Source organism: Hyla sarda, chromosome 7 (genome assembly GCF_029499605.1).
Source record: "Hyla sarda isolate aHylSar1 chromosome 7, aHylSar1.hap1, whole genome shotgun sequence".
NCBI lineage: Eukaryota > Metazoa > Chordata > Amphibia > Anura > Hylidae > Hyla > Hyla sarda.
This window is the reverse complement of record NC_079195.1, coordinates 225027065-225042619: the sequence shown is the minus strand read 5'-3', so window position 1 is coordinate 225042619 and position 15555 is coordinate 225027065. Positions and strand designations below refer to the sequence as shown.

The following is a 15555-nucleotide window of genomic DNA, read 5'->3' as shown; positions in this document are numbered from 1 at the left end:
AAAGTTCAGTAAAACTTTTCGGTGTTCTTAGTAATAGATGGTCTCGAAACAATTCCCACCCCTGACAACCTTTCCACAGACAAGTATAAAGATGCCAGCGTAATACCTCCAGGTCCTATTTCTAACTCAGTGGAGTCTCGCTCCAGGCTCCCGGCGCTGCTCACGATGTTCATTAGATGAATTGCTGTCCATGCAAAGGGCATGCGGTACCGCCCCAGCCTCTGGCAGAACAGCTCGCCCTGACTACGCAGCTTCTCCAGCTTCTCTTTATTCTGTAAGGTCACAGACAACAAGGGATGAGCGTGGAACAAGATGGAGAGGGGTTCACGGGACTTGTGCATCACTCAGAGTAAAGTATAAGGACAATACAAAGACGCATTCCTCATCTGTGTATCTGCAGGGCTCCTCCTCTGCTGCCAACCCCTAGGACGTAACTTCACAACTAACATCTAACGATAAAAGCATAGGGCAGAGACATGGGTAACTGGGATTGGGCAGTGGGTGCTGTTTGAGGGTACAATATTGCTTCTTACTGGTGAAGGGAAAGACCACTTAAGAAGCATCTACTGGAGGGGGACTGTGTTGGCAGGAAATGTATTGGAGGGGGACTGTGGAAGGTGGCACAATGTATAGGAGGGGACGGTGGCGTCTGGCACTGTATTGGATGAGGATCGTGGCAGGTGGCACTGTATTGGAGAGGAGCTTAAGGCCAGGCACTGTATTGGCGGCGGGGGGGCACTGTGGCAGGTAGCACTGTATTGGAGGGGCACTGTGGCAGGTGGCACTGTATTGGAGGGGCACTGTGGCAGGTGGCTCTGTATTGGAGGGGCACTGTGGCAGGTGGCTCTGTATTGGAGGGGCACTGTGGCAGGTAGCACTGTATTGGAGGGGCACTGTGGCAGGTGGCACTGTATTGGAGGGGCACTGTGGTAGCTGGCACTGTATTGGAGGGGCACTGTGGCAGGTGGCACTGTATTGGAGGGGCACTGTGGCAGGGGGCACTGTGGTAGGTAGCACTGTATTGGAGGGGCACTGTGGCAGGTGGCACTGTATTGGAGGGGCACTGTGGCAGGTGGCTCTGTATTGGAGGGGCACTGTGGCAGGTAGCACTGTATTGGAGGGGCACTGTGGTAGGTAGCACTGTATTGGAGGGGCACTGTGGCAGGTGGCACTGTATTGGAGGGGCACTGTGGCAGGTGGCACTGTATTGGAGGGGCACTGTGGCAGCCGGCACTGTATTGGAGGGGCACTGTGGCAGCCGGCACTGTATTGGAGGGGCACTGTGGCAGCCGGCACTGTATTGGAGGGGCACTGTGGCAGGTGGCATTGTATTGGAGGGGCACTGTGGCAGGTGGCATTGTATTGGAGGGGCACTGTGGCAGGTGGCATTGTATTGGAGGGGCACTGTGGCAAGTGGCACTGTATTGGAGGGGCACTATGGCAGGTGGCACTGTATTGGAGGGGCACTGTGGTAGGTGGCACTTGTATTGGAGGGGCACTGTGGTAGGTGGCACTTGTATTGGAGGGGCACTGTGGCAGGTGGCACTGTATTGGAGGGGCACTGTGGCAGGTAGCACTGTATTGGAGGGGCACTGTGGCAGGTGGCACTGTATTGGAGGGGCACTGTGGCAGGTGGCACTGTATTGGAGGGGCACTGTGGCAGGTGGCACTGTATTGGAGGGGCACTGTGGCAGGTGGCACTGTATTGGAGGGGCACTGTGGCAGGTGGCACTGTATTGGAGGGGCACTGTGGCAGGTGGCACTTGTATTGGAGGGGCACTGTGGTAGGTGGCACTTGTATTGGAGGGGCACTGTGGCAGATGGCACTTGTATTGGAGGGGCACTGTGGCAGGTGGCTCTGTATTGGAGGGGCACTGTGGCATCTGGCACTTGTATTGGAGGGGCACTGTGGCAGATGGCACTTGTATTGGAGGGGCACTGTGGCAGATGGCACTTGTATTGGAGGGGCACTGTGGCAGGTGGCACTGTATTGGAGGGGCACTGTGGCAGGTGGCACTGTATTGGAGGGGCACTGTGGCGGCCGGCACTGTATGTATAGTTTTCATAATTATAGAGGAGCAATGCAATACACATCTTAGCCGCTGTAGAATCTCATTCTTTGTTATTCAAAGACTATATTGACGTTTCAGCTCTTCATCAAGAAGTTCTGCAGCAGCGGAGGTGAGTATTATGATTACATTGAAGACTATTCAAGGTGTTTTCTCACATTCAGTATCCTTTACTGAAGGATCACACCATTATTTTTTGCTGCAGATTTGCTGCAGATTTTCTTGCCCCCAGCAAATCTTCAGCAAAAATAAGGACATGTGAACTGTCCCTAATTACAGTGAATATTACGGAGCCTGAGACCTTGTGCTGTTATATGGTGACACCTCAGCGATATTCATCACATTCCGCCATATAGACGTTCAGCACTCACCTTTGCTGTATCGGCCTCCTTATAGATCATATAGGGTTCGGCGCATTCCCCTATGTCACCCTGCTGTAGCACCTTCTCCAGCTAGAAACAAAGATATTATGGGATATATTAACAATGCTTAGTAACCAAAAATAAGAAACCACAAAAAATTAACCCCCAAAAAATGAAACAAAGGATGATGATTGTACTTGACGAGAACATATTTTTAAAGAATTTTTGGTGATATTTTTTTCTAATTTTCCCTTTTAGTATCTATATTATAAAAATAATAATAAAATCTTGCATTACAGTGAGAAGTGACACCAGTAGATAGAGAAGACAATAGGACAGTGTTTCTCAACCAGGGTGCCTCCAGCTGTTGTGAAACTACAACTCCCAATACTCCCAATTGGCTGTCCGGGCATGCTGGGAGTTGTAGTTTAGCAACAGCTGGAGGCACCCAGGATAGGAGACAATGTGCAATACAAGTTCAGCCTCCTTCTTCCTGTAGAATGACCTCTGTAAAGGTCACAGAGCATGCCCAGTAACATTCGCCATTCATGTGAATGGGACAGCTCCTGTCTTGTCGCCTGTTGCCAAACTATAAGCTGTCCGGGAATGTTGGGAGTTGTAGTTTTGCAACAGCTGGAAGCGCTCTGGATGGGAAATGCAATACAGGTTCAGCCTCCCTCTTCCAGTAGAATGACCTCTGTAAAGGTCACAGAGCCTGCCCAGTAACCTTCTCCATTCATGTGAATTGGACTGCTCCTGTCTATTGTCGCCTATGTTCATGGGGCTTGCTGTAAAGAGTTTCTCTAAATGCTGTTAAAAACAGCTCAGACAAGATGGCCGCCCCCATAATAATGTACAAAAGTTGAAATAAAAAAATAGAATATAGAAACAGATTAAAAAATAAATAAATAAATAATAGAATATGTTGCCTAGAAAAATCTAGACGACACATTCCCTTTAAACACAGAGAGACTGTGTTTGCTTAAAGGGGTACTCCGGTGGAAAACATTTTTTTTTTTTTTATTAACTGGTGCCAGAAAGTTAAACAGATTTGTAAATTACTTCTATTAAAAAATCTTTACCCTTCCAGTACTTATTAGCGGCTGTATGCTAAAGAGGAAATTATTTTCTTTTTGAACTTCTTTTTTGTCCTGTCCACAGTGCTCTCTGCTGACACCTCTGTCCGTGTCAGGAACTGTCCAGAGCAGCATAGGTTTGCAATGGGGATTTTCTCCTGCTCTGGACAGTTCCTGATACGGACAGAGGTTTCAGTAGAGAGCACTGTGGACAAGACAAAAAAGAAATTCAAAAAGAAAAGAATTTCCTCTGTAGCATAGAGCTGCTAAAAAGTACTGGAAGGGTAAAGATTTTTTTAATAGAAGTAATTTACAAATCTGTTTAACTTTCTGGCACCAGTTAATAAAAAAATAAATGTTTTCCACCGGAGTACCCCTTAAAGGAGATCTCCAGCAAAAAAAAAAGCATGTGGATAGGGGATAAGTAGCTGATCGCGGGGAGGTCTGACCACTGGGGCCCACCACAATCACCGGGATGGGACCCTGGAGCGCTCCATTAATTCCTCTAGGAACTCCGAAAAAAGTGCAGCTCTCTGGCATCATCTGCGCTCCCATAGGAATGAATGGAGCGTGTGCTGTCTACCGGTAGACGACACGTGCTCCTAACTGAGAGCGCCGGGGTCCCGTCCTGGTGATCGCCAGGGGGTCCCAGCGGTCAGACCCCTAGTGATCAGCTGCTCATCCCCTATCCTGTGAATATGGGATACGTTTTTTTAGAGTAGTCCTTTAAGAACATAGGATACAGATATAATACTCACTTTAATAACCAGGAATACGTCTTGGGATGGGTAGGTGATTGAAAAAATGGCGGATCTGGCCAACGTGCTGATGGCCGCCGGCGTGACGTAAGGACGCAGCATTCCTTTTATTTGCTCGGAATTTAGGTCAAAGTAGAAGTTTTCTGAAATCTGGAAAAGAAAAAACAAAAAGAATTTGAAGCAAATATTAACCCTTTAGTGACCAAGCCAATTTGGGCCTGTTTATTCGTTTTTATCATCACATTTGAAAAGCTATGACTTATTTATTATTATTTTTTTCCATGCACATAGCCATGTAGGGGCTTGTTTCTTGCTGGACAAGTTGTACTTTTTAATGGCACCATTTTTTGGGAAGGGAATATGAAGAAAAAAAAATAGCTTTTGTTTTTTTTGGCATTTAAAATTTACAGTAAAAAAAAAAAAAATACCATCATCATTTTATTGTCTTGGTTAGTAGGATGTCGGCGATACCAAATTTATACAGCTTTTCAAAATTTTAGTAGTTTGGCACAATATAAAAAAAAAAAAGTGTCACCACATTGCAAGACCCAGAACTTTTTATATATTTATTTATATATTTATTTATTTAGGGTGAGGGGTTGTTTTTTTTTTTGCAGAAAAAAACTTGTTGTTTTTATTTTTAATCGCTATTGTTGTTTGCAAAAATTTCAAACATATATCCCCTCTGCCCGAGCTATCACTGGATGTAAGCTTGAACAAAGGATGTGGGGGAACTAAATATGTACCGTATTTTTCGTCCTATAGGACGCACCGGCGTATAAGACGCACCCAATTTTTAGGGGCAAAATCTAAAAAAATAAAGATTTTGAACCCAATAGTGGTCTTCAACCTGCGGACCTCCAGATGTTGCAAAACTACAACTCCTAGCATGCCCGGACAGCCGTTGGCTGTCCGGGCATGCTGGGAGTTGTAGTTTTGCAACATCTGGAGGTCCGCAGATTGAAGACCACTGCATAGGAGGTAATACTCACGTGTCCCCGCCGCTCCGGACCCGTCACCGCTGCCCTGGATGTCGCTCCATCGCTGTCGCCGTGTCCCCGTCGCTCCGGAACTTCTCTGCTGCCGGCCGGGTATCCTTGCTCTCCGACGAGGAAGGAGAGCGCCGGCCATACAGGGGATCCCTGAACGGAGAAGACACCGAGGAGGCAGGTAAGGTCCCTCCCAGTGTCCTGTAAGCACTAACCCGGCTATTCAGTCGGGCTGTTCGGGACCGGCGCGGTGAAATCGCGGCGGTCCCGAACAGCCCGACTAAACAGCCGGGTTAGTGTCACTTTCCCTTCAGACGCGGCGGTCAGCTTTGATCGCCGCGTCTGAAGGGTTAATACAGGGCATCACCGCGATCGGTGATGTCCTGTATTAGCCGCGGGTCCCGGCCGTTGATGGCTGCAGGGACCGCTGCGATAGGGGTGTATTCGCCGTATAAGACGCACCGACTTTTTCCCCCCAGTTTTGGGGAAGAAAAAGTGCGTCTTATACGGCGAAAAATACGGTATATTCATTGTTTAAAGGAATACTGTAGTGGAATATAACTTATCCCCAATCTGATCTCCTGTAGGAATACTGTAGAGCAGTGGTCTCCAACCTGCGGACCACCAGATGTTGCAAAACTACAACTCCCAGCATGCCCGGACAGCCTTAGGAAAGTGTTTACCACCCAGTGTGCCTCCAGCTGTTGCAAAACTACAACTCCCAGCATGCCCGGACAGCCTTAGGAAAGTGTTTACCACCCAGTGTGCCTCCAGCTGTTGCAAAACTACAACTCCCAGCATGCCCGGACAGCCTTAGGAAAGTGTTTACCACCCAGTGTGCCTCCAGCAGTTGCAAAACTACAACTCCCAGCATGCCCGGACAGCAGTTGGCTGTCCGGGCATGCTGGGAGTTGTAGTTCTGCAACATCTGGAGGTCCATAGGTTGAAGACCACTGCTGTAGTGGAATAAAACGTATCCCCTATCTGATCTCCTGTACAGGACCGCGGCAGTCCACAGGAAGGGGGCTTTTCGTCCCCACATAACGCGGCGGCCGACACATCCCCTCCATGTATCCCATAGAGATACATGGAGGGGGGGTGTCTGCCGCGGCTTCCTGTACAGGAGATTGCGGGGGTCCCAGCAGTCAGACCCCCCCCACGATCTATAAGTTAACCCCTATCCAAAGGATTCCACTACAGTACTCCTTTAAGGTTTTAAACACAAAGTACACAAATGTTTTTGTAAGAGGAATTTATTCATAGCAATTTTTTATTTTTTATTTTTTTTGGAAGATGGGGGGGTGTGTTTTTTATATTATTTATTTAATTTATTTATTAGAGATGAGCGAACTTACAGTAGATTCGATCCGTCACGAACTTCTCGGCTCGGCAGTTGATGACTTATCCTGCATAAATGAGTTCAGCTTTCCGGTGCTCCCGTGGGCTGGAAAAGGTGGATACAGTCCTAGGAGACTCTTTCCTAGGACTGTATACACCTTTTCCAGCCCACCGGAGCACCGGAAAGCTGAACTAATTTATGCAGGAAAAGTCGGCAACCGCCGAGCCGAGAAGTTCGTGACGAATCGAATTTACTGTAAGTTCGCTCATCTCTATTACTTATTTTTATTAAATGTTTTCTTTTGTTTTACTTGTTTAACTAATCCCATAAGGGGACTTTCGGTAACATTCTTCTGATGGCTGATATGATACACTGCACTACTATTATACATAAGTGTATTATGCAGACGGGCGATGTATACAGTCATCATTCTGGCACCATAAGAAGGCGTCAGTCTAGTAAGGCCCCTTAGTTACTGTTCTAAAAATACACAAATGCTGGGCACTAAGAGGATAAGCGATATCAGAAGGGATGTATATGGAGAACACCTCCCGACTATGACGTAGGGCACGGGGTACATAGAACAGAGGGGGCATAAAGGGTACTTTTTTTTTTTTTTTTTTAAATCAACTGGTGCCAGAAAGTACTTCTGTAAATTACTTCTATTAAAAAAATCTTGATCCTTCCAGTACTTATTAGCTGCTGAATAGTACAGAGGGAATTCTTTTCTTTTTGGAACACAGAGCTCTCTGCTGACATCACGAGCACAGTGCTCTCTGCTGACATCTCTGTCCATTTTAAGAACTCTCCAGAGTAGGAGAAAATCCCCATAGAAAACATATGCTGCTCTGGACAGTCCCTAAAATGGACAGTGATGTCAGCAGAGAGCACTGTGCTCGTGATGTCAGCAGAGAGCTCTGTGTTCCAAAAAGAAAATAATTTCCTCTGTAGTATTCAGCAGCTAATAAGTACTGGAAGGATTAAAGGGGTAGTCCAGTGGTGAAAAACGTATCCCCTATCCTAAGGATAGGGGATAAGTTTGAGATCGCGGGGGGTCCGACCGCTGGGGCCCCCTGCGATCTCTCTGTTCGGGGGCCCCGGCTCTCCGGCCAGATAGCGGGTGTCGACCTCCGCACGAAGCGGCGGCCGACACGCCCCCTCAATACATCTCTATGGCAGAGTCGGAGATTGCCGAAGGCAGCGCTTCGGCTCTGCCATAGAGTTGTATTGAGGGGGCGTGTCGACCGCCGCTTCGTGCGGAGGTCGACACGCCCCCTTCCCGCGGGCTGTCGGGGCTCCGTACAGGAGATCGCAGGGGGCCCCAGCGGTCGGACCCCCCTCGATCTCAAACTTATCCCCTATCCTTAGGATAGGGGATAAGTTGTTCACCACTGGGTCACCACTGGACTACTCCTTTAAGGTTTAATAGAAGTAATTTACAAATCTGTTTAACTTTCTGGCACCAGTTGATTTATTAAAAAAAAAGTTTTCCACGGAGTACCCCTTTAACAACCAATCAGAAAGTTGAGCTGTGATTAGTTGCTAGTGTAATTGATTCATCTGGGCCCCTGTATCCCCTGTATACATAGACATTAGTCAGGTTATGTGCAGAGGGAAAGTCCTCTACGGCCTCCGCAGTCACTCACCTTCTTCTTTTCCTTGGCATCATATAAAGCCAAACTCGCAAAGATCGGCTCGATTTCAATCTCAAATCTAAAGGGAAAAAATATAAAGATATAAATATAGAGAAGAGAAATGACAAAAGGTAGGTACAGAAACAATATACACAATATACACTCTGTGGATAGCCAGGTTTTGCAAAAATACAGCCAGGTTTTGCAAAAATACAATTCCCAGCATGAGCAGACATCCCTAGGCCAGTGTTTTTTCAACCAGTGTGCCTCCAGCTGTTGCAAAACTACAACTCCCAGCATGTCTGTACAGCCCGGACAGCCTTTAATGCAGTGTTTCCCAACCAGGGTGCCTCCAGCTGTTGCAAAACTACAACTCCCAGCATGCCTAGACAGCCCGGACAGCCTTTAATGCAGTGTCTCCAAACCAGGGTGCCTCCAGCTGTTGCAAAACTACAACTCCCAGCATACCTGGACAGCCTTTAATGCAGTGTTTCCCAACCAGGGAGCCTCCAGCTGTTGCAAAACTACAACTCCCAGCATACCTGGACAGCCCGGACAGCCTTTAATGCAGTGTTTCCCAACCAGTGTTCCTCCAGCTGTTGCAAAACTACAACTCCCAGCATGACTAGACAGCCCGGACACCCTTTAATGCAGTGTTTCCAAACCAGGGTGCCTCCAGCTGTTGCAAAACTACAACTCCCAGCATGCCTAGACAGCCCGGACACCCTTTAATGCAGTGTTTCCCAACCAGGGTGCCTCCAGCTGTTGCAAAATTACAACTCCCAGCATGCCTGGACAGCCATTAATGCAGTGTTTCCCAACCAGTTAGCCTCCAGCTATTGCAAAACTACAACTCCCAGCATGCCCGGACAGCCTTTGGCTGTCCGGGCATGCTGGGAGTTGTAGTTTTGCAACAGCTGGAGGCACCCTGGTTAAGAAACACTGCATTACAAAGTTACCATCAGTTAAAAAAATACATATATTTTTATTATTGATAGTAACACATTAAGGGCAGATGCATTTATTTGCTTTGGATTCTCTTTACGGCTTTTAGTCTTTTTGTCCAGGATTAGAAAAACGCTGCTTCTTTGTTTGCAAAAACAGCTCCACTTCTGTCCACAGGTTGTGTGCAGTACTGCAACTCATTCCCATTCGCTTCAATAGAGCCAAACTGCAATACCAGACATAACCTGTGGTCAGGAGTGGTGCTGTTTTTGCAAGAAAGAAGCAGCGCTTCTCTAATTCTCGACAGCTCCTTTCAGTAAGAAAGTTTCTTTGTTATTGAAGTAGTCAAAATTAATATAATATTCTAACTCCCTCTAGTGACCAATTAGATGTACTGCTATACCGAGCTGCACATTGCACACGTTACATCACAGTCGTCCACTCATTCAGCTCTGTTCGCACCGGGTTGCAGACTCCACTCTGACCCCCTTTCACAGACCATGTGACCAATTTGACAGAAGAAGAACAAAACCACAAAATACGAGTCTATAGAGTCCATTGTGCCACAGATTCAACACAGAGGAACCTACCATACTATGAGCCAGTGTTTCCCAACCAGTGTGCCTCCAGCTGTTGCAAAACTACAAGTCCCAGCATGTCTTTGCCCAGTGTTTTCCAACCAGTGTGTCTTTAGCTGTTGCAAACTACAACTCCCAGCATGTCCAGACAGCTATTGGTCAGCGTTTTCCAACCAGCGTTCCTCCAGCTGTTGCAAACTACAACTCCCAGCATGCCGAGACAGCTTTTGGCCAGTGTTTTCCAACCAGTGTGCCCCTGGCTGTTGCAAAACTACAACTCCCAGCATGCCCAGACAGTGTTTGGCCAGTTTTTCCCAACCAGTGTGCCTCCACAAGTTGCAAAACTACAACTCCCAGCATGTCCAGACAGCCGTTGGTCAGCATTTTCCAACCAGTGTGCCTCCAGCTGTTTCAAAATTACAACTCCCAGAATGCCTACTCATCCTTTAGCCAGTGTTTCCCAACCAGTGTGCCTGAAGCTTTTGCAAACTACAACTCCCAGCATGCTGAGACAGCCTTTGGCCAGTGTTTCCCAACCAGTGTGCCTCCAGCTGTTGCAAAACTACAACTCCCAGCATGCCCAGACAGTCTTTGGCCAGTGTTTTCCAACCAGTGTGCCTCCAGCTGTTGCAAACTACAACTCCCAGCATGTCCAGACAGCTATTGGTCAGCATTTTCCAACCAGTGCTCCTCCAGCTGTTGCAAACTACAACTCCCAGCATGCCGAGACAGCTTTTGGCCACTGTTTCCCAACCAGTGTGCCTCCACAAGTTGCAAAACTACAACTCCCAGCATGTCCAGACAGCCGTTGGTCAGCATTTTCCAACCAGTGTGCCTCCAGCTGTTGTAAAATTACAACTCCCAGAATGCCTACTCATCCTTTAGCCAGTGTTTCCCAACCAGTGTGCCTGAAGCTGTTGCAAAACTACAACTCCCAGCATGTCTTTGGAAAGTGTTTTCCAACCAGTGTGTCTTTAGCTGTTGCAAACTACAACTCCCAGCATGTCCAGACAGCTATTGGTCAGCATTTTCCAACCAGTGCTCCTCCAGCTGTTGCAAACTACAACTCCCAGCATGCTGAGACAGCCTTTGGCCAGTGTTTCCCAACCAGTGTGCCTCCACAAATTGCAAAATTACAACTCCCAGCATGCCCAGACAGCCTTTGGCCAGTGTCTTCCAACCAGTGTGCCTCCACAAATTGCAAAATTACAACTCCCAGCATGCCCAGATAGCCTTTGGTCAGCATTTTCCAACTAGTGTGCCTCCAGCTGTTGCAAAATTACAACTCCCAGCACGTCCAGACAGCCTTTGGTCAGCATTTTCCAACCAGTGTGCCTCCAACTGTTGCAAAACTACAACTCCCAGCATGCCCGGACAGCCTTAGGAAAGTGTTTACCACCCAGTGTGCCTCCAGCTGTTGCAAAACTACAACTCCCAGCATGCCCGGACAGGCCGAAGGCTGTCCGGGCATGCTGGGAGTTGTAGTTTTGCAACAGCTGGAGGCACACAGGTTGGAAAGCACTGCTATGAGCAGAGCCATAGATGTGCAGCTTTGATTCTGTAAAAAATATATTGTTCATAGGACTTCTTAAAAAAAAAATGATAATAAATAGGTAAAATATGCATAAAAAGAAAATTAAAAGATTCCCTGCAGTGAGGGGCCCGGGGCCCTCCGCTCCTGATTATATGGATAAATAGAATTCTCCCATAACATCTGCATACTCGGCTTTATGAGAAATCACCTACGCCGTGAGCCCCGGCTCATAAAAGAGGGAAAGTCATTGTGTCTAAAATGTGCTTGGTAAATGACATAAAACTAATAACACACAAAGCACAAAATATATGCGCAAGAGCAATAAACCGCGTCCGGCCACTGCAGCTGCGCGTCACCCCCTGTACGCGTACTGCGGGCCCCGGGGCCACTGATCCAGATTACGACTAATAAAAAGGAAAGACATTATTATTAATGAGGGGAAGGATATTTCTTCCAGAAATCATCTCCCCCGGGCAGAAACGCTGCGGAGACCGAAGCCGCCATGAGACGTCCCCGATTCCTCGTAATGTGCGAGAGAAAAAGACAAGACCCGGGACGGGCACAGATTGGACGGAGGGGGAGGCGGAAGTCACAATTATTATTCCCTATTAATAACTGGATATTTGCAATAAATGCGATTGATTCAGGAAACAAGATATTTTTACTTTTTTAGGGCAGATACCATATTAAAAAAAATTATATATATATTTATTTATTTTTAATTTATTTTTATTTTTTCATTTTTTTATTAATAATGTTTTTTTTGGGTTTTTTTTGCATTGCCAATTTTTATTTTATTTTTATTTGTCTGGCAATGTAGCCGTCTTGAGAGTTTGTGGGATGGGTGGTATTTTGTCAATGACAGCTTTCCATCATTTTTGTATTATATATATATATATATATATATATATATATATATATATATATATATATATATATATAATTTTTTTATTTTCTATTTTTTTTTTATTTTTATTTTTTTTTAACAAAGTATCACCTTATCTCTAAGGCGATACCAAGTAAGCATACATTTATATTCATATTTATTACTTTTGTACAATTTTTTTTTAGTGTTTTACAGCCTTATTATAATTTTGCGTCTTATTTTTGCACTTGGACAGGGCTGGCTTAGTACACGTAGATAAATACCTTGCATTTATCATTGTTTTTGTGCAATTTATTTTTGCTGTGCTTCCAGTGGTTTAGAGCTTGAAAGGCAATGCACCTCTTTTTGTATAATAATATAATAATGTATAACTTTTTTCCTTCATGTAAAACACATATACCGTATATACTTGAGTATAAGCTGAGTTTTTCAGCATGATTTTTCGTGCTGAAAACGCCCTCCTCGGCTTATACTCGAGTGAACTCTCCGCCTGTCAATCCCTTCATCAGTGGTCTTCAACCTGCGGACCTCCAGATGTTGCAAAACTACAACCTCTGGAGGTCCGCAGGTTGAAGACCACTGATGGAGGGATTGACAGGCGGTGATGATGAAGGGGGGGGAGGGGGATGATGACGAAGGCCGCAGTGGTCTTCAACCTGCGGACCTCCAGAGGTTTCAAAACTACAACTCCCAGCATGCCCGGACAGCCGATGGCTGTCCGGGCATGCTGGGAGTTGTAGTTTTGCAACATCTGGAGGTCCGCAGGTTGAAGACCACTGATGAAGGGATTGACAGGCGGTGATGATGAAGGGGGTCTGGATGATTACATCCAGTATGATGATGTATTTCCCACCCCAGGCTTATAGTCGAGTCAATAACTTTTCCTGGGTTTTTGGGGTGAAATTAGGGGTCTCGGTCTATATTCGGGTCGGCTTATACTAGAGTATATACGGTATATATTATATATACACACACACACATAAATCAAAAAATATTTTTATTTCTTTACAATTTCTGTACAAATTATTTCCCTTTTTTTTGGTGGATAGGGGTGGACAAAAATGAACGAATCAACTGTTTTAATTGCATTTTGTTATGTATACACAGTGTGATTAAAAAAAATGTTTTATTCCACAACAGTGCAAAATAAAACCTGTTTTTGTGTTTTTATTTTTACTACGCACTTTTTGCTGTGAACTTCACAATGCAATCTGATCCCTTTTATAATGCTTTGGTAATACATGGGGACCTTTGCTGAACCCTTCACTGCCACGACAACCCATCAGCGTGTCACAAAGTGCTGAAATGGCGACAGCAGGAGCCCCCTCCATCTTACCAGCAAAGGCAGCATCTGAGAGGTTAAAGGGGTACTCCGGTGGAAAATGTTTTTGGTTTTTAATGAATTGGTGCTAGAAAGTTAAACAGATTTGTAAATTACTTCTATTAAAAAAATATTTACCCTTCCAGTACTTTTTAGCAGCTCTATGCTACAGAGGAAATTCTTTTCTTTTTGAATTTCTTTTTTGTCTGACCACAGTGCTCTCTGCTGACACCTGATGCCCGTATCAGGAACTGTCCAGAGCAGGAGAAAATCCCCATAGCAAACCTATGCTGCTCTGGACAGTTCCTGACATGGACAGAGGTGTCAGCAGAGAGCACTGTGGTCAGACAGAAAGGAAATTCAAAAAGAAAATAATTTTTTCTGTAGCATACAGCTGCTAAAAATTACTGGAAGGGTAAAGATTTTTTAATAGAAGTAACTTACAAATCTGTTTAACTTTCTAGCACCAGTTGATTTAAAAAAAAAAAAAATGTTTTCCACCGGAGTACCCCTTTAACCCCTTCCCGACCTATGACATACCTGTACGTCATGGGTGGCAAGGTGTTCCCGACCCATGACATACAGGTACGTCATGAACATTACTGCCGCTACTCGCGGCACCCCGCAGCGCCCGGAAAGATGGTGGCTATCACCTGTAGCCAGCCATCTTACCGTGCGACCACGGGGGTTTTCATCCCCCACCCCCCCCCAGCGATCGCTGCTATCAGCTGGTCAAATCTGACTAGCTGATAGCAGCGTTTCGCTATGAAAATACTTAGCAGCGCGGTGTGTGAGTCCGGATCACGGGGATCGGGACACACACCGCTCTGCTAAGTGTCCCTGTCCCGTCCCCCGGCGTCACTTACCCGTCGGAGCGGTGTCCCGAGCGGTCCCGGCGTCCTCCATGCGGTCCTGGCTGCGCTGCGTCCCGGAGGTGAGTTTCCGGCAGCAGTGCGGCATCTTCATAGGCTGCAGTGAGATCGCCGTAAAGCGATCTCACTGCTGCCTCTGAGAGTTTCAAAACTGCAACTCCCAGCATGCCCAGACAGCCTTTGGCTTTCTGGGCATGCTGGGAGTTGTAGTTTTGCAACATCTGGAGGTCCACAGTTTGGAGACCACTGTATAATGGTCTCCAATCTGTGCTCTTCCAGATGTTGCAAAACTACAAATCTCAGCATGCTCAGTCTGTCCAGGCATGCTGGGAGTTGTAGTTCTCTAACATCTGGAAGAGCACAGATTGGAGACCATTATACAGTGGTCTCCAAACTGTGGACCTCCAGATGTTGCAAAACTACAACTCCCAGCATGCCCAGACTGCCCAAGCATGCTGGAAGTTGTAGTTCGGCAACATCTGATTCTTCAGATATTGCCGAACTACAACTTCCAGCATGCCTGGGCAGTCTGGGCATGCTGGGAGTTGTAGTTTTGCAACAACTGGAGGCACACTAGTTGGGAAACATTGTCCATTTCCTACCTCAGTGCCTCCAGCTGTTGCAATTGTTGCAAAACTATAACTCCCAGCATGCACTGGCAGACCATGCATGCTGGGAGTTGTAGTTTTGCAACAGCTGGAGGCACACTGGTTTGGAAACACTAAGTTTGGTTGCAAAACACTTGAAAGTTTATTACTTAACTTAGTGTTTCCAAACCAGCGTTCCTCCAGCTGTTGCAAAACTACAACTCCCAGCATGCACGGACAGCCAAAGGGCATGCTCGGAGTTTGCAACAGCTGGATGTTTGCCCCCCCCCCAATGTGAATGTACAGGGAACACTCACATGGGCGGAGGTTTACAGTGAGTGCTGCAAGTTTGAGATGGCGCAAATTTTGCGCTGCAGCTCAAACTTCCAGCGGCAAACTTGCTGTGAACCTCTGCCCATGTGACTGTACCCTAAAAACACTACACTACACTAACACTAACCTAAAATAAAAAGTAAAAAACACTACATATACACATACCCCTACACAGCCCCCCTCCCCCCAAAAAATGAAAAACGTCTGGTACGCTACTGTTTCCAAAACGGAGCCTCCAGCTGTTGCAAAATAATAACTCCCAGTATTGCCGG

The 15555-nt window shown here is 46.3% G+C and overlaps 1 protein-coding gene across 17 annotated transcripts in view; it reads right to left on the bottom strand.

Moving 5' to 3' along the window:
- The window catches only part of DOCK7 (dedicator of cytokinesis 7), a 211460-nt gene that overhangs the window by 155223 nt on the left and 40682 nt on the right, over positions 1 to 15555 (bottom strand). For all 17 annotated transcript variants that reach the window (XM_056532871.1, XM_056532874.1, XM_056532880.1 and 14 more), the window contains exons 8-11: positions 8240 to 8306; positions 4266 to 4415; positions 2441 to 2521; positions 107 to 272 (exon numbers count right to left, since the gene is read on the bottom strand). In XM_056532871.1, the coding sequence (XP_056388846.1) occupies positions 107 to 272; positions 2441 to 2521; positions 4266 to 4415; positions 8240 to 8306 (464 nt within the window). The remainder of the gene's footprint in view (positions 1 to 106; positions 273 to 2440; positions 2522 to 4265; positions 4416 to 8239; positions 8307 to 15555) is intronic.